Here is a 20,976-nt window from a genome sequence, read left to right on the forward strand (position 1 = left end):
TGATTCAAACCAGTTACCTCTTTTCCTCCTTGTATTTGCTAACTTAATGGTTGCTTTGTAGTTCCATGCATTTCTTGATGTGGTCTTTATCCTATTTTATACTTCTGTATGCTCTTTGTTTTTCTAGCTTATACACCTTCCAGATAGAATAATCTTGGTTTGAAGAAAGCATAGAAAAGGGACCTTTGTAATAACTTAAAAAAAACTACATATTTAGTTATATACATGCTTGCTTTAGTGATTTTTATTCTGGTTACACAGTAACTTGGGTTGAATATTTCTACAAAAGGGAAAATAGTCTATTTAATATAGTGCAGTGAAAAGGTGGCAACCTACTGTTCCATTGCTCTCATGTTCTATGATTTTTTTTTTTTTTGCATTTGTTTAAAAATAACTAAAGGTTCAAACTGCTTTGATTTTTTGTGTGGTATTACAGCTTAAGTTTATCACAGTACCTTACAGAGACACAGGGACTTACATCTTGTCTGGTGTGGATGAAATCCAACAACTTTTGGATGATCACATAGTTAAAGTTCAAACAATGAAGGGATCTCCATTCATTAAACCATTTGAAACAGAAATTGAGTAAGGCATCTGATAGATTTGCTTATATCAGCTCACTCTGTCTGTCTGGTACAATTTTTTTACATATATTTTCTCCCACATCCATTCTCAGATCAAGTTGAAACTTTACACAATTATTTGTTGTATCTAACAAAACATGAATAAATAAAAAAAAATTAACCAGTTAGTTAAATGATTACTGGTAATTAATTATTTTTTTTGGTATGAGAAAAAGAAAATAAATGCTACTTATTGAGAGATGATAGCAGGCAGGGTTCAAACTTATGACCATTGTGCATTCTACATGACCATGCAGCTATCCCAATGTAACTAGTGAAAAGTGGAGATAAGCCTACTTCACTTAGAGATAACACCGGTACGTGACGTTTTGGCGCCGCCGTTTTGGCCCAGCCGTTTTGGCGACGGGACGTTTTGGCGCGAGCTGTTTTGGCGCGAGATATCATTTGACGATAATTTAATAATCACGTAGCTTTTATAACAATGTTTATTTCACTCTATCATAATATTGTATGTATAATATGAATTCTAACACCGTTCAGCGAATTTTTTTTTTTTAATTATAAAGGTTTTGCCTATTTCATGAATATAGGCCTATAATAAGTCAGATTCCTGAATGGTAATGACATGCTATATCTGAGTTCTGCTAATCCCACTGGATAACATTTTTGAATTTCTTTCCATAAGATTTTGTTTTTTATTTGACATTAGTGTAATATACGAACTAGCTAAGTGTCACACTTTAATATAACAAAAACCATGTTAACATCTAAAGCTCTATTACGCTGAATGACGACAATAACTCCACACTTAGTAAAGATCAAGACACGGAATGTGATCAGTACAAACTCTAACGTGAATAGATATATTTTGAGAAATTGGGTAGGGGTGATTTGGGTGACACATCTCGCATTGACGCAGGTAGAGTTAAACAAATGAAGACAAGACCAGCACTGAGCACTGGTCGTTGGCGTCATGCGTCTGGCGATCATCTCCTTGGGAATGGTCATTACATGTGACACCTATCCCGCCCCCCCTCTTCTGCTCACATTTCACTCCTTGTATATACTCTTTCCTCCACCCCTCCCCCTCTCACGCGATTTTTGTTTTTAATTTTAAAGTAGTATCTTTAAAAACTTTTTTGAAAATAAAAGTGTGCCTCTTAATAAGCACACATACACAAGCCAAAATGTTTAATTAAGAAAATGATGTGAAAAACAAACACACATTTACATTTAGTACGTGAAAAATATGTCTTAACACAAACACTCATGCAAAACATAGATATGAATAATTCTTTTAAAAGAAATAATACAATAAATGTACATAATGTATTTTGCGCCAAAATGTCCCGTCACCAAAACGGCTCGCGCCAAAACGACCTTCGCGCCAAAACGTCGGTGCCAAAACGTCCTGCTTCGAGATAACACATATATTTCCTTTCAGTCTGTCAAATAGGGACTTGCATTCTTATTGAATATGCTGTTACAATTTTAAAAAACTTTTTTCAGACATTTTGAAAAACAGTTGACATCTTTACAAGACATTATTGATGCCTGGCTTAAAGTTCAAGCAACTTGGTTATATTTAGAGCCCATATTCAGGTGATTTTTGTTTTCTTTTTTTTCTTTTTAAAATTAGCTGTAAGAAAATGATACTAAAAAGCAGTGCTGTACTGAATAATAGAAATGGAGTTATATATATTGAAAATTCTGTGCATCAGTTTATAAATGTAAGATTTGATTACATTCTTTATTTTCAGCTCTCCAGATATCATGATGCAGATGCCAGAAGAAGGTCGCAGGTTCAAGACTGTTGATAAAACCTGGAAAGAAGTGATGAAAGTCTGTGTCCAGGACCCATCTGTCATGCAAGTTATTGAGATTGATGGCATTTTGGCTAAGATGCAGAAAAATAACAGTCTTCTGGAGTTAATTATTAAAGTAAAGATCTTTTGTGTTTCTAGTTATTTTACTGTGTCATCATTTTGTTAGAACTAACTGTTACTTGAAGTTCAGTCTTCATTCTTCTTCTTCTTCTTCTTCTTCGTTCTCACTGTTATGTTGGAGTGTTCAGATGAGTAGACCAATACATGAGATGAACTGCGCAGTGGTTTCCAAATCAGGGAGCTCTCCATATAGTTTCCTTTCTATTGGGGTGATTTGGGGCCAATGTCTTATACGGGCCTCTTGGTATAGAGAGCAGTTTTGGAGGACGTGGTCTGCATTCTTTGGTGATACTCCACATGGGCAGATTTCACTGGTTCCAATTTTGAGCTTCCGGTACATGTGTTGTTGCATTCTGTTGTGTCCAGTCCTGACTCGAAAGATTAGACGTTGGTCTTGTCGGGATAGCTTATAGTAAGCGTCATCTTTCTTGTGATTTGGATGAGAGCTCGTCCATTTCTCTAGTCTTCAGTGAGTTTATTATTTCATCTTTTTTTGAAGCTGAGTTGCTCTTTTTAGAGTTGTATTTAAATCAATTTTAATTCAGATCAAGACAACAATAATATTAAAACTCCTGTTAGCAAAATGATTAGAGTGTATATTTTTTAGATTGAAATAAATTGATACTATTTCATGTGAAACTTTTGTATTTTTTTTCCAGGGACTCAATGACTACTTGGAGAAAAAGAGATTATATTTTCCTAGGTTTTTCTTTCTCTCTAATGATGAATTACTAGAGATTCTTTCTGAGACTAAAGATCCTACCAGGTACAAAGATAACTAGTTAATTAGTAGGCCAGGATAAAAATACTAGAAAAGTCTAAGAAAACTTGCTCAATTTTTTTTTCTTCCAGGGTGCAACCCCATCTGAAAAAATGTTTTGAAGGTATTGCCAGTTTAACTTTCACTGTGCCAGACAAAGATATAACACATATCAAATCAAGTGAAGGGGAAGTGGTCAAACTGAAGGACACAATTTCAACTGCAAGGGCCAAAGGTCAGGTAGAGAAGTGGCTACTGGAGCTTGAGACTGACATGGTCACCTCAATAAGAGCTGTAAGTATGGATTAGCTTTTTTGTTTTAAATAAAGTCTAACAGATTCATGTTTTTATTAACAGATTTTTTATGTGAGAGCTAATGGTTGTTTGTACTAACAGATTGGTGATATGACAGCTAATAGTTGTTTGTATTAATACAATAATTGTTTTAAGGTTAACACATTGATTTAGTATAAGCAAGTCTTGGCATATACTAACATGGTGCCACCATATATGAACTTTTTTCTGTAAAATTTCTGTTTCTTTTTAATCACTACTGAAACAAACTATAATTATCTTTCTATAGTTTTCAAGCCATGATGCTGATTAAAACTGACCTTTTTTAAATTAATTTTTTTATAAGGTTTGGCCCCTTAATGGCTTTTGTTTTCACCTGATATAGTTCAGCACCTTTGTTTTCATAACCTTTTTGTTTTTTTGATGAATGTTATTTTTCTTTGTCTAACAAAGGTGATCTTTGAAGCTTTAGAAGCATATGTAAAAGAAGTCAGGACTCACTGGGTAAGATCCTGGCCTGGTCAAGCAGTTCTTGGTGTTGGACAGACGTACTGGACAACATATGTAACAGATGCAATCATTCAGGGTCCATATGCCTTAGAAAACTATTTGAAAGTAAGTCAAATATCTTAATACATCCAATTGTCCTTGTCTGCACTAATTTGTGATTAACAAAGTTGTAATAGAAATAATAAGTAGACTTTTGCTGTGTTTATAGTTAGGATTTAAAAAAGAAAGGGATAAAAAATAATTTACCCCAATACCTTGTGAATACTTTTTATAAATATTATATTTTACTAATTCTTTACATTAAATTTACATATAAAAATAAATAAGATATATATGTATATCCCATGTACCTCAGTTTTAAAACATAATCCATCTTTTTATAAGTATGTTCCTTTGATGAACTAAAATGGTTTTGGTAATTACAAACTTTTTCTTCTTTGGTAGTTAAATCATACTCAGATTGATGAAATTGTAGCCTTGGTCCGTGGGAAGCTGTCCAAACAAAACCGGACAACACTTCAGGCTTTAATTGTACTTGATGTGCATGCACGGGACGTCTTGGCACAAATTGTTGAAGATGAGGTGACCAGTCCATCTGATTTCAAATGGCTGAGTCAGTTGCGCTACTACTGGGAGGTATGCAATTTAGATACATTACTTTAGAAAATAAGCCTAACCCTAACCCCATATTTGTTTTTTATATAAAGGTTTTTAATATTGTAGTCTCTTTCTAGAAAGTTATTTTATTCAACAATTGTAAAGCTGTTAAATCCATTGGTGCTAAAAACATAATCACTACATTGCCTGTATAACTCAGCCCTTTTTAAAGCTGTATACTTTCTAAATCTCAACCTAAACTTAGATTGTGTTTGTTTAGGATGAAAACCTGATGACAAGAATGATCAACTCACAGCTCAGATATGGTTATGAATATTTAGGAAACACTGGCAGACTTGTGGTCACTCCATTAACAGACAGATGTTACAGGTTAAGTGCTGATATTTCTTTTCATTTTATATCTACCTCTTTAGTTTAGCATGTTCATCTACATCCTTACTTAGTATATACAAATATAAGTACTATGAGAGAGAAGCATTCAGATATTAGCTTTTCTTTCTAGTGCTATAAATTAATTTTTTATTAACATAAAAGATGAAAGAATATAATATAAAACTCATACTTTTATATAATACAATTTTATAATAAACTGGATAGCCTAAGGATCATGATAGACAATTCACTTTTCATTATTTATGAAACACAAAAAGGGAGTTAAATTATTAGTACCTTACAAACTATTTTTATATTAAAGGCAACATTTGAAAATATTGTTTATAAAGACAAAAAGCTATTAAATTTGTTTTGGCCTTCCTTTTAATTAAGACTAATTTAGAAAGAGAATTAATTAATGCTCTTCAGATAACTCTGTTATGTATCTCTTGTTGCAAGTTGGTAACAATGCAATCCCTTTTTTGTACTTTAGAACACTATTTGGAGCTTTACATTTACATCTTGGTGGAGCACCTGAAGGCCCAGCTGGTACAGGAAAAACTGAAACCACAAAGGATCTGGCCAAAGCTGTGGCTAAACAGTGTGTTGTGTTCAACTGTTCTGATGGCCTGGATTATATTGCACTTGGGAAATTTTTTAAGGTTAATTTGTGCCTGATTGTCCCTGTCCATTTTTAATTAAGTTTTAAGTATAAAAAAAAAGAATACAAATGTTTCTAACAAAGTTATGTATATTAAATTCTTTTAAAAAAAAGTTTGTTCTACAAATCCATTCTATACTTTTAATCAAGCTTACAATGTAAGTTTTCATTTGTAATTTCGTTCACTAGGGTCTTGCTTCATGTGGAGCATGGTCCTGTTTTGATGAGTTTAACAGAATTGATTTGGAAGTACTATCTGTTGTAGCTCAACAGATTCTTACAATTCAGAGAGGTTTGTATAGTATTGAAATTAAGAAAACAACTTACAAAATGATATCTTTGGATTTTACTAATACTTTAAAATCATGGGTTCAGCACATTTATTTAGGCCCTTTGAATTATTTTATCTTCAATGATAAAAAAATTGGTAAACACTTATATTTTTTAGTTTAACAAATGTTTTGTTTTTATGATCTAAATATCTTAATGTTTTGCTGGGTCTGATTGTTGTAAATTTACAATTCCCTAATATTTTTACTTTAAGAGCTGTCATTGACCAGATGTTTTGCATTTAAAATTTGTAAACTTCATCTGTTTTATCATTGCCAAGGTATCAACTCTGGATCTGATACACTGCTCTTTGAGGGCACTGAACTTAAGCTTGACCCAACATGTGCTGTCTTTATAACCATGAATCCAGGCTATGCTGGACGATCAGAATTACCAGACAATTTAAAGGTGATATGGACACAGCTTTCTTTGCTTTGGAACTCAAAGACTTTCATATACATAATTTAGATCAACTGAGACAAGCCTGTTTCTTTGCATTAACTCATTATTTTTAATCACATTTGTTCTTTTTCCATTACCTTTTTTTCTTGCTTTTAGCGAAAGACTATGGAAAGAGTGTGTGTGTGTGGGGGGGGTAACTCATGTTGATCACAGAGAAAATAAGTTAGCATATTTGTCTAGCTGCATTCATTGAGATGAGAAGATAGATTTTATTATAGTGCTGGTCACATAGTATGCTTCTAGGCAAACCAATTTCATTTTTGAACTGAACTGGATATACTCATCTTTTGAACAAAGAAAAAAAACATAATAACTTTGAAAAAAACATCATTCTTCATTAAAAATTTTTTATATAAGCCAATGGCACCTGCATATTTTTTTCAAACTATCTAATTTTGTTCATCACTATACATTTTGTCAGTACTAAAAGATGTTAACATAGAAAACTGCCTATTAGTATATTATTTCATAAAGTGATCAACTGGTGTCTATTCTCAGGCCTTGTTTCGCACTGTGGCAATGATGGTGCCAGATTACGCACTTATCTCTGAGATCTCACTCTATTCTTGTGGGTTTGTAATTGCACGCCCTCTGTCTATTAAAATTGTGGCTACATATCGTCTATGCTCAGAGCAGTTGTCTTCTCAAAGTCACTACGACTACGGTATGAGAGCTGTGAAATCTGTCTTGACAGCTGCTGGGAACTTGAAGGTACTGAGACTTGACTATAGGCTCTTATATTTGTGTATTTTATTTTACTAACAAAATGTTTTACAATTATAAAAAATACATATTAAGCATTATAAACAAAAGTTTTACTGAAAATGACTATTGAAAAGAAAATAGATACTAAATATTTGTTTAAAGCTACCAATAGCCAGCTATTTCTTTTGATCAGCTGAGATACCCAGAGCAAGATGAAAATATTTTGATGTTACGCTCCATCATTGATGTCAACTTGCCCAAATTTCTGAGCCAAGATCTCCCCCTGTTTGCTGGCATTACATCAGATTTGTTTCCTGGGGTGAGGCTTCCTGAGCCAGATTATGTGATACTGAATGAGAACATTAAGACAGCATGTACAGAAACCAACCTACAATGTACTCCATTCTTCTTAACAAAAATACAAGAGGTATAGCCATGATAAACTTTGATCTAATTTAATTGTCAATAGCCTACTATTATTTTTCAGATTTTGTTTCATTCATTATAAGACTATCTACTTGTCAATATATATTATATTTTTGTTCAATCTGTTTGGTTGTATTTTGACAAAAATTTAAATTGTATTGAAACAGTTTGGATCTCTTACTGCACAAAATTAGACTTAAGATTAAAAAAATGTACTGTATTGACTTAGAAATACAATTATTCATATATTATATATTTTACACAATGTTCTTTTTAATGCCTGTTATATCTTAGCAGGGACACTAAAAGTATGTTCATTTCATTTCAGATTTATGAAATGATGATTGTCCGACATGGTTTCATGATTGTTGGAGATCCAATAGGAGGCAAAACATCTGCTTACAGAACATTAGCTAATGCTTTGGGAAAGATAGAAGATCAGGTATGTACAAATTCAAGCAAAGTGTGTTCATTAGAGAAGTCAAAATAAAACAAGATGTGGCAGTATAAGGGATGTAAGAAAATTGTAAAAAAAAGTAACAAGCTCATCTCAACCCAGTTATATTTAGAAACAGGGAAAAAAATATTTACACAGTAAAAAAATGTTCTAAAATGAATACAAATGTAATGCTTCAATGAAATTAAAAATGGATTGCAGATGTGACCGTCTATGTTTGAGGCTGTATGAGATGATATATTTAGAGTAATGATCTGATGTCTTGATGTTATGTTGAGATTGTGTTGATCAGACAATGCATTTCTGGTGTTATAATTTTGTTTACATCTCTCCTTTTATACAATAATAGAACATTCAAACAATATCATGATGTTGGAGGTACAAATGTAAACTATAAATTAAAAAAACTGAGATCCTTCAAAAATAAATACAAAGCTTTAATTCTGGAACTAGGAATCACTTTATTGAATATACACATTGTACACTACAATTTAATTTAACAAAATTTACTATCCTCGTTCAAGCTCCCAATGTATATATATGTCTTTTAAATTCTTTTTACCATCTATGTCTTTTCTCATTTAGAAACAACCAATCTCCTCTTTCGCCCACTGAATTTCTCCACTGCTCCTTTTATGGTCAGGAATTAACTTGCTGCCATGACCTTGTGATGCAAACATTCAACCAATGAAAGTATTAATAATTTGTTATTCTTCTTCTTCTTCTTCATCATTCTCATTGTTATGTTGGAGTGTTCATATGACTAGACCAATACATGAGATGAACTGCGCAGTGGTTTCCAAATCAGGGAGCTCTCCATATAGTTTTCTTTCTACTGTGGTGATTTGGGGCCAATGTCTTATACGGGCCTCTTGGTAGAGAGAGCAGTTTTGGAGGACGTGGTCGGCATTTTCTGGTGATACTCCACATGGGCAGATTTCACTGGTTCCAATTTTGAGCTTCCGGAACATGTGTTGTCGCATTCTGTTGTGTCCGTCCTGAGTCGAAAGATTAGACGTTGGTCTTGTCGGGATAGCTTATAGTAAGCATCATCTTTCTTGTGATTTGGGTGGGAGCTCGTCCATTTCTCATTTATTTTATCTACAATTAATTTCTTCATTTCTTCTGGATAGAGTGCAGAGTTTACTTGTGAGTTTGTTCTCCCACTCTTGGCGAGTGTGTCAGCCTTCTCATTTCCTGCTAGTTGTATGTGAGCTGGTATCCATTGAATAACAGTTTTTTTGCTGTTGTGGTTGAGCTTTGTGAGTGCTGTTCTGAGGTTTTTAATATAAGGGGAATCAGAGTTTTGCAAGCTTTGGAGGGTTGTTTTTGCGTCTGTTAGAAAGACAATCTGACTGTGAGGGGAACTTGGATGATTTGCTAGCATGGTAGCATCTAGTGCTAGTGCTTCCCTTTCTGCTCTGTGACTGTCAGAGAGCTCTCCAGTTGCAAAGGATTTTTCTAGTTTTCCTCCATCTGGCCATTCGATAAGTATTCCAGCTCCTCCATTTGTGGTGGCTTTATGGGATGAGCCATCCGTGTAAACTCTGATCCACTGATTGCTAGGGTAATTGGTATGTAGAAAACAGTTCACTATTTCCTTGAGCTCTGTTGGTCTGTAATCAGATTTTCTTTTTATGTTTTCAATATGGTCCCTTATAGTAGGAAGAGGGCTTTCGTCCCAGGGTGGAGATTCATTATAGTGTATCGAGGATTCCAGAGTAATTTTTTCAAGTTGGTGTTTCTTTTTTAGGTTTAGAGATTCCTGTATGAAATTGGTCCTTTTGAGACGGTTTTTTGTGCCAGTTTTGTGGAATTTTGTTCTGAGTGGGTGCCTCTCCAAGGTTTCCAATTAAGTGAATTATTTGTTATTCTAAATGGCCTTGTGCTGCAGGAATACAATCTAAAAATAAACTTAATGCAACAGCCTCTTTATGTTACGTGATAGTAAATTTACTTTAAACCCAAAAGAAATTTTAAAAATTTATAGTTGACTTACCAAAGAACTTAGTTTGCTTACAAAATACATTTATACAATATTTCTTTTTTTTCATGACTTCTGCATAAAATTATTACATATTTTCATTCATGTTTAGTATTTTTTTTTTGTGTTAGATCAAATTATATGTATCTTGAGTTCCAATGAAAAAGTGGATTTCTTGACCCTCACATGAGCACAAAACACTGTATAATGAATAGAACTAATGAAAGTAATTAACTATAGGAAATATGAGCACAGCACACTCTATAATTAATAGAACTAATGAAAGTAATTAACTATATGAAATATGAGCACAACACACTCTATAATGAATAGAACTAATGAAAGTAATTAACTATATGAAATATGAGCACAACACACTCTATAATGAATAGAACTAATGAAAGTAATTAACTTTATGAAATATGAACACACCACACTACATAATGAATAGAGCTAATGAAAGTAATTAACTATATGAAATATGAACACAACACACTACATAATGATTTAAGCAAATAAAATAAATCCAGAAGTTAAAAATAAGTACACTTTAGTTTAATAAATCTAACAAGAAAAATATTATATGTTTGAATCCTAATTCTGAATTAACATAAAATAAGAAGCATTTGAAAAATGAGCAGATTGAACAAAACAAACATGGACACTATGCTCAGATTTCTTGATATACAATTCTTCAAGTATCTTTACTCTTTCTAGACAGTGCACTGTGAAATCATAAGAATTTTCTGTCCAAATTCTAGCTGTGCTATTCATTACTAGAAAACATAAATAAATGACACTATACTAGTTAAAACTTTCAATCTGTAATAGAAAAAAGTTGATCACATTGGCAAATGATGTCTTATTAGGTAATATTTTTAATGGAAGTTAAGTTGTGATAACATAGTCAACTTATTTTCTTAGGAGCTAATGGATGAACACAGGGTAGAGATTGCTGTTATTAATCCAAAAGCTATCACAATGGGTCAACTCTATGGACGTTTTGATCCAGTCTCTCATGAATGGTCAGATGGAATCCTTGCTGTCAACTACAGAAACTTTGCTATCTCTAATGTAAGATTTAGCATGATAATTGTATATCTTTATATTAAGCAATTATACTTTATAAAAAGTGCCAAGCTAAATAGTAATCAAGATGTTTCTTTGTAACTCAATGCATATGCATTACTCAATTATTCATTAGCATGTTTACTTTTATACAGTGTGCCAGGAGAACTTTGGCTATCTATTGCATTGCTGCACTGTTACTTCAGTCTTTACAATTTTATCTAAACATGAAGAGTTATGTTCTTGTTTTTTTTTTTTTTTTTTACATTATTATATGAAGTTATGAGAGATTTTCTGTACTTTATTATATTTGATGTTTGCATGAACTTTAATTCAAATAGAATCCAGACCGCAAATGGCTGATATTTGATGGTCCTGTAGATGCTGTGTGGATTGAAAACATGAACACAGTACTGGATGACAATAAAAAGCTATGTTTGATGAGTGGAGAGATCATTCAATTGATGCCAACTACTAATCTTATATTTGAGCCCATGGATCTTGAAGCAGCTTCTCCTGCCACTGTGAGTGCTAACTTTGGATGAAAGACTGTATTGCCTTATAAAGAACAATCATGTGTTGTATCAGATTATTTTACTAGGAACATATTTGTCATTCAATCAGACCTGTGAAGAGTTTTTTAATGGTTTAAGTCAGTGTCATCTGTGTTAAAAGAAATTAGTACTTTAGGATTATGACTTTTTGGGTCAGTCAAACATTTGTTATAACAATTTAATGAACCAATCCTCTTTTTTTTTTTAAAGAAGTCTTAGTAAGAGAATGACCTTTGGCTTCAAACTACTGGAGTCTGTGGTATAGACACTTGTAGGTACAAAATATTCTTATGACTCTGATAACAATAATAATCTTATTTACACGTTGGCTTAACTGCTAAATGAAATGATTGATTTCAAGGTATCTCGTTGTGGAATGATCTATATGGAACCATCATCTCTTGGCTGGAGACCTCTGGTTAAGTCATGGCTCTTTGCTAAGCCACATTTCTTTCTTGACACTATGAAGGCTATTGTAAATAAACAGTTTGAACGTTTTGTTGATGCTTGCTTGGCTTTGGTGCATAAATCTGGAGTGAAGGTTTGCCCACTTTTTACCATTAATTGAATGAAAAGTCTGTTTGGTCTAGGATGTGTAACAAATTATTATTCAAACTAAGAATCAAGTATTATAACTATTGTCCACTTATATCATACTTAAGGAAACTGTGCTAAATAAATTGATTTAAAAAAGTAAAGTATCCCTCTCTCTGACCTTGTGGTCAGCTGATTTAAAGGCCATCTGTTTTTGTGGCCCAATTTTAATCAGGGTGTCAGCACCCTAAAGATCCTGAAATAAAAAATTTCCAGTCTTCAAGATTCAAACCCAGGACCCCTCTGTTCAGAAGCAGATTGCTTTAACACTCAGCCACCATGCCTACCAAAAAAAAAAATTAATTCATACGATTTTGATTGATCATATTCCTTTTTGCAAATAGCAAATATAGGCAAGGATAGTGAAATTTTTTTTCTTCTCTAATTTTGAATAATCTTGATTTGTAAGAGACTATGCAGTTTATTGATGATTTAGTGTTTTTTTTTTGTGGTGAAAATTTATATGTTGTAAAATGATATAATTTATATAATATATTTATTATATAATATTTAAACCTACTAGGAACTGTCTCCAACAACTGATCATAATTTAGTCGTGGCACTCATGCACCTAATGGATACCAACATGGATGAGTTCCACAGTGATGCCAAGATTGTCCAGTTGGATGAAAGAGAAATCATCATGTGGCTTGAGGTTGTCTCCCTTTCTTGTATACAAGATTATTTGAAACTGAAATTTCTAAATGGCTTTTCATAATTGCAATTGTAGTTCATTTTATTTGTCTAAATATGCTTATTTTATTAGTCTTTTCCATTGTATAAAAGCTTATTAGTATTCCAAACAAGTTATATATCAGTATTAATCCATTAAATTGTGTTGCAAGATAAACAGTTATATAATTACAATAATGTATGTTTTAAATTTAATTGTGACCATCACACATGCTTCGCTGCATTTACTCAAGTGTAATTTAAAAATGTAAATTTTCTCTTGTCATCATCATGTAAAAAAAGCTAATACCTTGTATCCATGACAGTGTATCTTCTTGTTCTCTATAACTTGGTCCATCGGTGCTACCTGTGACCAACCTGGCAGGCTACGCTTTGATTCCCTCATTAAAGAGTTGATGAGAGTAAGTGTTTCTGTTACTCTGTATCTCAGTTAGTATCAGTTCTAAAGAAAAATGTGAACATCATTACATTAGAATCAGCCAGGCTTTACCAATATAGATAAGGATAGTAAATTATATTTTTTCTAATTTATCACTACCTCACTCTTTTATATTGAAATGTATTTTTGTGTACATTTAAGTACCACAAAAAGTTGGTGATTTCATAAGTAAGATTATGAGAAATAGTCTGCAAGATATTCTTTGAATGTTGTTCTTTTCAGCCACCAATGTCCACAATAAGCTGGTCTTAAATATGTCAATATAAATCTTGGTAGTTCTAATATGTATTACCAATTAAAAAGACAATTCATCTATTATGATTAGAATATTGTCTTTTAGTTTGGCAAGTTAAGATCCAGCCATGGATCAACAATAGAACTGGTGTTCAGTGTTCATTGATGTGATTCACTTACTAACAGATGTTTATTTATTTAGTTATGAGTAAACTATACTTTCTACATTGTATGTGAATGGTTTTGATGCACAGGGACCACTCTCAGAAGTAACCAGAGGTGCATTAGCCTTTGTACACAATGTACCAACATTAGAGGCCCCTTACATGCTGCCATTTCCAGATGAGGGCACCATCTATGATTATCAATTTATCAAAGAGGTACTTTATAGTCTACTATCAAATCATAGGTAAATTCAAAGAATCTCATTACACATAACCTGTGGCATTTGTATGGCTATTAACATCAATGTCTATAAACTTTCAGAAATTTGAAAAACCTAAAACAAAAAAGAAGGGTGAAGATGAAGGTGAAGATGTGTTTACAGAAGACTTGATGGAACTATTAAATAAAGACAGTGGGGGAGCTGAGAAAAAAGTAAATTGCTTTATCTTTTTGTTCTCAGTTTGTATAAAACATTTTGAGCATTGTATGGCTGCCCTTAACAGGGGTCTAAATAAATACTGTTCTGTCTGCTAAATCTATACTAGCTATGGTGTATGCATATCTGTTTTTTGTTTACTGGTATTACTATTGGTTGATCAAATGAAAGACTATTTGTGAACTCAAATATTTTAAGACAGAATTAGATCTAGATTGTACTCAGCAGTGAGTCTCTTTAACTTACTAATGACGTAGAGACTAAGTGATATTGAATGGCAGCTTTAAATTGATGCTTCCGATACAAATTTTTAAAGAACAGAGATTTTTATAATAGCACAATCATTTGAAATTAACCACTGTCTTATTTTTAATAACATAAAACAAATTCTGCCATACTGGACACTTAATTGTATTTAGATGTATTTTTATATTTAATTTAATTTAAGTTTCTTTGTCCAGCAAAAATCAAGATTTAAAACTTTTGTCTAGTTATTTGTTCTATTTCAACTGTATTTCAATGATTAATCCTCCGAGTCCTAGTTAACATAATTATCTTATCTTTTCTTATAAAATACAGATGTTACTTCAAAAAAGAAGATGATTTTGTCCTACACTTCGTGCATCTAGTCATGCATGGTAAACAATGACTTAAATTCTGTCAAGTCACTGGTTTTCCTGGCTGGCTCAGGCAACCTATTCCATGCTCTAATACCACTAGGGAAGAAGGAGCATTTGTACAAATTTGTTTTAGCGTATGGAACGAAGAATATGCCTTTATATTTGTGTCTTTCTGAGTATTTTATTAGATTTTGTTTTTGTATTTGAAGATGCTGGTTTAGTGTTTTATGTATAATTGCTACTTTACTTTTAAGTGTTCTGTCCTGAAGGCTTTCTAAATTTAGTGAGTTTACTAAAGGTGTTACTCTAGTCAAATGTGAATATCATTTGTTATGATTCTCACTGCTCTAGTTTGTGTCTGTTTCAGTTTCTTAATGTTTTCTTGAGTTGAGGAGTCCCAAACAGAGGATGCATATTATATTATATTATATTATTGGTCTAATTAATTTGTCATCCTGTATATCAGTAATTTGAAACTTTTAGTGCTATGTTGAATCAAGTCAATCTATTAATTAGTTGCATGGATACTAGTCCAGGATTATTGCTTCACTGCCCTTTTATTTTATTTTTACTTCTGGTTGGCAAAAAACTTAAAGGCACTTTAAAACACAGTAAAGACTAATAAAATTAAAAAACATTATGCCTGATTAAAATAATTAATATTTGTTTCAGATTTGTGGTCGCTGGGCCCTTTGGTCTGAGGAATTGGCTTCAGTACCTGACATTCAAGCAGAGGCTGTTTTTAATGAAATTATTGTGCCAACTATTGATACCATACGTTACAGTGTTTTGATGGACATGTTGACCTTACATGACACACACTTCCTTCTGGTGGGACCCACTGGTACTGGGAAAAGTGTTTACATAACAGTAAGTCATGCTTTGCATCATTCCTGTGTTTACCAATCCAATTTTGAATCATCTAAAACAGTTGCTGGTTATGTTTTTTTTTGTTTTTTTTTTAAATGCATTCCTGTTTTCCCATCAAAGCAGGACATTTGGGCGTGGCCATTTTGGTGCAAAGGTCGTTTTGGCACAAAATGTTTTGGTCACATAAGTTACGTTCATTGTATTATTTCTTTAAAAATAATCCTACATATCTTTGTTTTGTATGTGTGTTTGTGTTGAACATATTTTTCATGTACAGAACAATAGATATTTTTGTCCGTTATTTTTGGTAATTAAGTTTGTTATTTATATAGGGTGCGTCAAAAAAATGTATACACACTTTAAACTGTCATAGACAATTTATTTCCCATTCCACAATGCTAAATTTCTGGACATACTTAAATTACTAATTTTACACAAGACCAGGCTGCCATCCATACTTCACAGTATACGTGCATGAAATAGTCAAAGATATTATGACTTTTTTTCTTGGGGGGAAGGGGGTAATTTAGTGGAAAAATCTGTTTATTATACATTTTTAAACACATTTTTAAGCGAAAAACATTAGTAGTTTTTGTACATTATATATAAGTTATTTGAATAATTATTTTTTATATCTGCTAACAAAACTTATGTGAACTAATAGAAGTCCATTCATCAATGTGACTTATGATTTACTACATGTAAATGTGTGTATTTGTTTCACATCCTTTTCTTTAATAAACCTTGGGGCCCTCTTGGAATTAAAGATTAAGATTATAAATTCACACCTAGTGATGTCAAGAGGAGTGCTAGAAACAGATTATCGTCTTACCCACGAAAGAGGGAAGGGGTGGATGAAAGAGTATATACAAGGAGTGAAATGTGCCCTGAAGAGAGGGGCGGGATAGGTGTCACAGGTAATGACCAGTCCGAAAGAGATGATCACAAGATGCATGACGCCAATGACCAGTGCTCAGTACTGGTTTTGTCTTCATTTGTTTGACTTAACCTGTGTCAAGGGGAGATGTCACCCAAATCTCCCCTATCCCAATTTCTCAAAATATATCTTTTAAGAGTATCTTTGCTTGTTCGGATATAAAACTAATGTCAATTCATTTTTTTAAATGTCTTTTGGAAAGAAATAGATGAATGCTCTCCAGTGCGCTTAGCAGAACTCACATAGAATTAAAGGGGAGGGGATGTCATTACCATGCAGGAATCTGACTTATTAGCCTATATATTCATGAAATAAGCAAAACTTTTATAAAAAAAAATGTAAACATTTGCTGGACTGTTTTAGAATTCATATTATACATACAATATTACAGTAGAGTGAAATAAACATTGTTATAAAAGCTACGTGCTTATTAAATTATCATCAAATTATATCTCGCGCCAAAACGTCTCGCACCAAAACGGCCTCGCCAAAATGTCAGGTACCTCCCATCAAAATCTTTCAGAGATCCAGCTATTACATGTCTACCAATTTAAGCAACATGTGAAGAAGGATCCACCACTTACAGTGAACTTTGAGCATCACTATATTATATATCAATCAACAATATAATGAAGCTCATTAAAGCAATGAGTTCTAGATTCCTGGGTCATGCATATATAAGTATATATATATTTAAATATATTTTTTATTAAGCTCACTTTTTTTAATTCGTATATTGAAAAAAAAACTATTAAAGCTATGAATAAAGCTTCTAGTCAAGTATGAGTATAAGTTCACAAATTGAAAATACAGAACTGTTAATCAAATAAACTTATACAATTTGTATAACAGTGTTGCCTTTAAATGCTTAAACCAAATATAATATCGATTACAAAATATGTAACTTTACTCATTGGATATAATAAAAAAAAGCCTATGGAAATAAAATGAGTACACTTTTATTCTTTTTTATTTATTTTTTTATATTAAAATCTGATTTGCTGCCATGTTTTACAAGTCATTATCACCATTTTAATAGGCTCATAGTTTTGTCTAATTACATGTAAGAAAAAAAACTTGTGTTTTATTGCAGTAATTTTTTTTTTAACTATATGATATGCTTCGTGAAGGCCAGGCATGTAAATAGAGACACATACATACAAACGTATAGATGAAGAAATGCTATATTCAGGCATGTAGGTAGAGATATAACCACTTAGTAGAAATGCTATATTCAGGCATGTAGATAGAGATATACCACATACATAAATGTCAATATAGAGATGTACTACATCCACTACATCCACTACATAAAGACATGAAGATAAAGAGACATACTACATACAGAAAAGTAGAGACATGGTACATATAGACATACACATAGAGATGCACTACATACAAACATGAAGCTAGAGACATGCTATATACAAGCATATGTAAATGCTAATTTCCCAGTTTCTCATTTCCAAACCTTTTTTTTTTTTTAGGATTTCCTGCTAAAAAAACTAGACAAAAATGTTTACAAACCAAATATCATCAACTTCTCAGCACAGACGAGCTCTACACAGACACAGAACATGATCATGTCAAAGTTAGACAAAAGAAGGAAAGGAGTTTATGGACCTCCACCAGGGAAAAAAGCGGTACAGTTTTTTTTGTTTTTAATAACTTGTTTTACTTGGCGTCCACTGTGTAACATTTCTATGGATCACACCAACAAGATTGAGTAAGTTACCATGTTGCATGGGCTGCTATAATTTCTTTAGTAAGGGCCCTGGAATATCTGATTGCATCCATTGTCTCTCTTAGACTTCAATTCACCCATACCATTTGGCACTTTGGCAAGCTTTACGTCTCAGACATGACTAGTCAAGAGATTTCTTCAGTCTCATCCATAGCATCACTTTATATAGAATTAGTCCTCTTACTATTTGGTTTAGTTTTAGCCTCTGTTATTGCTTCATGTTGTCCTGCAAATCTCAAGGGACTTTTGGTCACAACTTTGTTGAGGTGCAAATGCCTGTTTAGGTAATAGATTTCCTTGTTTTGACACAATCAGGGTATCAGACTCCAAGGATTTGTTTCCACCTTAGCTGCTGATTAGATAAGTCACCATTGTGATAGAAAGAGTCATATTTTTTTTTAGAATTGATTATTGACATTTTTTACATTATGTCTCTGTTTATTTCACTCTTAGTTAGTAGTTCTTTTTAATGTGATATAAAACATGCTAATTACTGTGACAAAAATGTATATTAGTAAATTTTCCTACTCTAAGTTAGAAACTTTTTGTTTTTAAACAAATAATTATAACTTTAACCCAGCCAGCTCTACCCAGTATTTCTATCCTAGTTTATTCTTTATCCTTGGTGAAAATTTTAACTCTCTAGAAACTTCAACTAAGTCAACTTAAACAAAAAAAAAAACACCAGATTTGTGAATTTTCTAAAGCAAAGCTTGGTGACAGAAGTCTTTCTATAACTTGTTCCCTGTTTTGATCTGAATTAGATTAGTTAATATTGTGTTTTAGTCTTGATTAGAAACAATTGACATGAGCACACAATTACAGCACTCTGTTAGACATAATTTAAAACTTAATCTTTCTGTTTTATGTTTTTAAACCTGCTCATACCATGACATTGTTTGACATTACTTTTTAACCTAGAACAAAAATAAATTAATGTTTTTTTTATAATTTCATACATTTTTTTCCAGTTGGTATTTGTGGATGACTTAAATATGCCAATGCCTGAGCAGTGGGGAGCTCAACCACCTATAGAACTTCTGAGACAGTGGCTGGACCATGGTACTTGGTATGACCTGGGAGACACTAGTCCCATGAAGCTCATTGACATGCAGTTCATTGGTGCCATGGGTCCACCAGGTACAGTTAGTTTCATCTTATTTACTAATATCACTCTATGTGGCACCTGTAATTTAAGATGATATGTAAGCATGCATGTTCAAATGAGAATAAAATAAAATGTCTGATTCATAATGATAAACCTAAAGTAAACAAAAAAGTGAATAAGCAAAGAAACCTATCTGAAATTAAAAAGGTTGTCTTGTACTACATGAAATATTAAGCTGGTGAGTCATGTACTACATAAAACATTAAGCTGGTGAGTCATGTACTACATGAAACATTGAGCTGGTGAGTCATGTACTTAATTGAAATATGTGATATTATGCTAAATTATTCAAAAGTCACAACAGTGGGTATTAGATGAAGTGAATAAATATTATAACCTATACATATTTAATACACTTCCACAGGAGGAGGAAGAAACTTTGTAACTCCACGATTTTTACGACATCTCAATTGTATATCAATCAATGTTTTTGATGATGACACTATGGAAACAATATTTACTAAAATTCTCACCTGGCATTTTACAACATTGTAAGTCAATTCCTATCAGTTTATTACTGAGTGTTATCCTCCTAAAAAAATTGTCTCCTTTTAACAGTTTTATTCTGGGATATACAAAGCCATGATCTAAGTTTTTTTTTATTTGTGAGATATTTCATTCTAAGTTATAACTAGACTAGTTTTTCCATATGCTTTGATTTGAATAAGGTCAAAAAATGATGATACTTCTTCTTCTTTGTTCTCATGTTGATACTTACAATAGATATTTAAAGCTGTATGCATGTAAACGTTAGGAAATGGGATAATAACTTTACCTATGATATGCTATTGATTCTTTAGCATGTTTATAACTTTCACAACTACATTTTCATTTAGTTCATCATTTAGATAGCGGCAGTTAGTAGCAACATACAAATCTTATTTTGTGTCTGTTCTTAGATATTTCATATGATAGGTAAATGAAGTATTATAATTACAGCTTTAGTACTTTTATAAATCACAGTTTTGTTATGTCCAGTAGCTCCCAAAATAACTGAACTGAGTCAATTGTACATTCTAATACTCTAGTTATTCTCTTTTTTTTTTACCTTTAGTCTTATAAAAAATTGTTTCTCTTGTCCTTGTAATAAGTAGCACATAGATTACATTTGAAACAACAAAAAAGTGAAAGTTTTTGCAAAGAAATAATTTTTTGTCTTTAATGACATCAGATAAAATAATTCTTATTTGGTTTGTTATTTATTACCAGTTGTTCTCTCCTAATGCCTACAATGGTTGATTATCAAATGTTGTCACTTGAACATATAGATATGCAAAGATATATTCTTTGTTTGTGTATTATATTGTTGTCAAGTAGAATAAATATCCAAAGATAAATTATTTTT

At 32.2% G+C, this 20,976-nt stretch overlaps 1 protein-coding gene across 4 annotated transcripts in view; it reads left to right on the top strand.

Moving 5' to 3' along the window:
- Positions 1 to 20,976, top strand: part of LOC106068923 (dynein axonemal heavy chain 7-like) — a 70,131-nt gene that overhangs the window by 22,198 nt on the left and 26,957 nt on the right. For all 4 annotated transcript variants that reach the window (XM_056028420.1, XM_013228421.2, XM_056028422.1 and 1 more), the window contains 25 exons: positions 437 to 585; positions 2,094 to 2,186; positions 2,345 to 2,525; positions 3,190 to 3,296; positions 3,383 to 3,584; positions 4,038 to 4,199; positions 4,539 to 4,730; positions 4,972 to 5,081; positions 5,578 to 5,746; positions 5,935 to 6,037; positions 6,356 to 6,483; positions 7,036 to 7,248; positions 7,436 to 7,669; positions 7,997 to 8,110; positions 11,034 to 11,183; positions 11,519 to 11,701; positions 12,093 to 12,272; positions 12,849 to 12,980; positions 13,324 to 13,419; positions 13,946 to 14,071; positions 14,178 to 14,288; positions 15,585 to 15,782; positions 18,207 to 18,362; positions 19,435 to 19,603; positions 19,996 to 20,122. In XM_056028420.1, coding sequence (XP_055884395.1) covers positions 437 to 585; positions 2,094 to 2,186; positions 2,345 to 2,525; positions 3,190 to 3,296; positions 3,383 to 3,584; positions 4,038 to 4,199; positions 4,539 to 4,730; positions 4,972 to 5,081; positions 5,578 to 5,746; positions 5,935 to 6,037; positions 6,356 to 6,483; positions 7,036 to 7,248; positions 7,436 to 7,669; positions 7,997 to 8,110; positions 11,034 to 11,183; positions 11,519 to 11,701; positions 12,093 to 12,272; positions 12,849 to 12,980; positions 13,324 to 13,419; positions 13,946 to 14,071; positions 14,178 to 14,288; positions 15,585 to 15,782; positions 18,207 to 18,362; positions 19,435 to 19,603; positions 19,996 to 20,122 — 3,785 coding nt within the window. The remainder of the gene's footprint in view (positions 1 to 436; positions 586 to 2,093; positions 2,187 to 2,344; positions 2,526 to 3,189; positions 3,297 to 3,382; positions 3,585 to 4,037; positions 4,200 to 4,538; positions 4,731 to 4,971; positions 5,082 to 5,577; positions 5,747 to 5,934; positions 6,038 to 6,355; positions 6,484 to 7,035; positions 7,249 to 7,435; positions 7,670 to 7,996; positions 8,111 to 11,033; positions 11,184 to 11,518; positions 11,702 to 12,092; positions 12,273 to 12,848; positions 12,981 to 13,323; positions 13,420 to 13,945; positions 14,072 to 14,177; positions 14,289 to 15,584; positions 15,783 to 18,206; positions 18,363 to 19,434; positions 19,604 to 19,995; positions 20,123 to 20,976) is intronic.

The sequence above is a fragment of the Biomphalaria glabrata genome, chromosome 5 (assembly GCF_947242115.1).
Source record: "Biomphalaria glabrata chromosome 5, xgBioGlab47.1, whole genome shotgun sequence".
Taxonomy (NCBI): domain Eukaryota; kingdom Metazoa; phylum Mollusca; class Gastropoda; family Planorbidae; genus Biomphalaria; species Biomphalaria glabrata.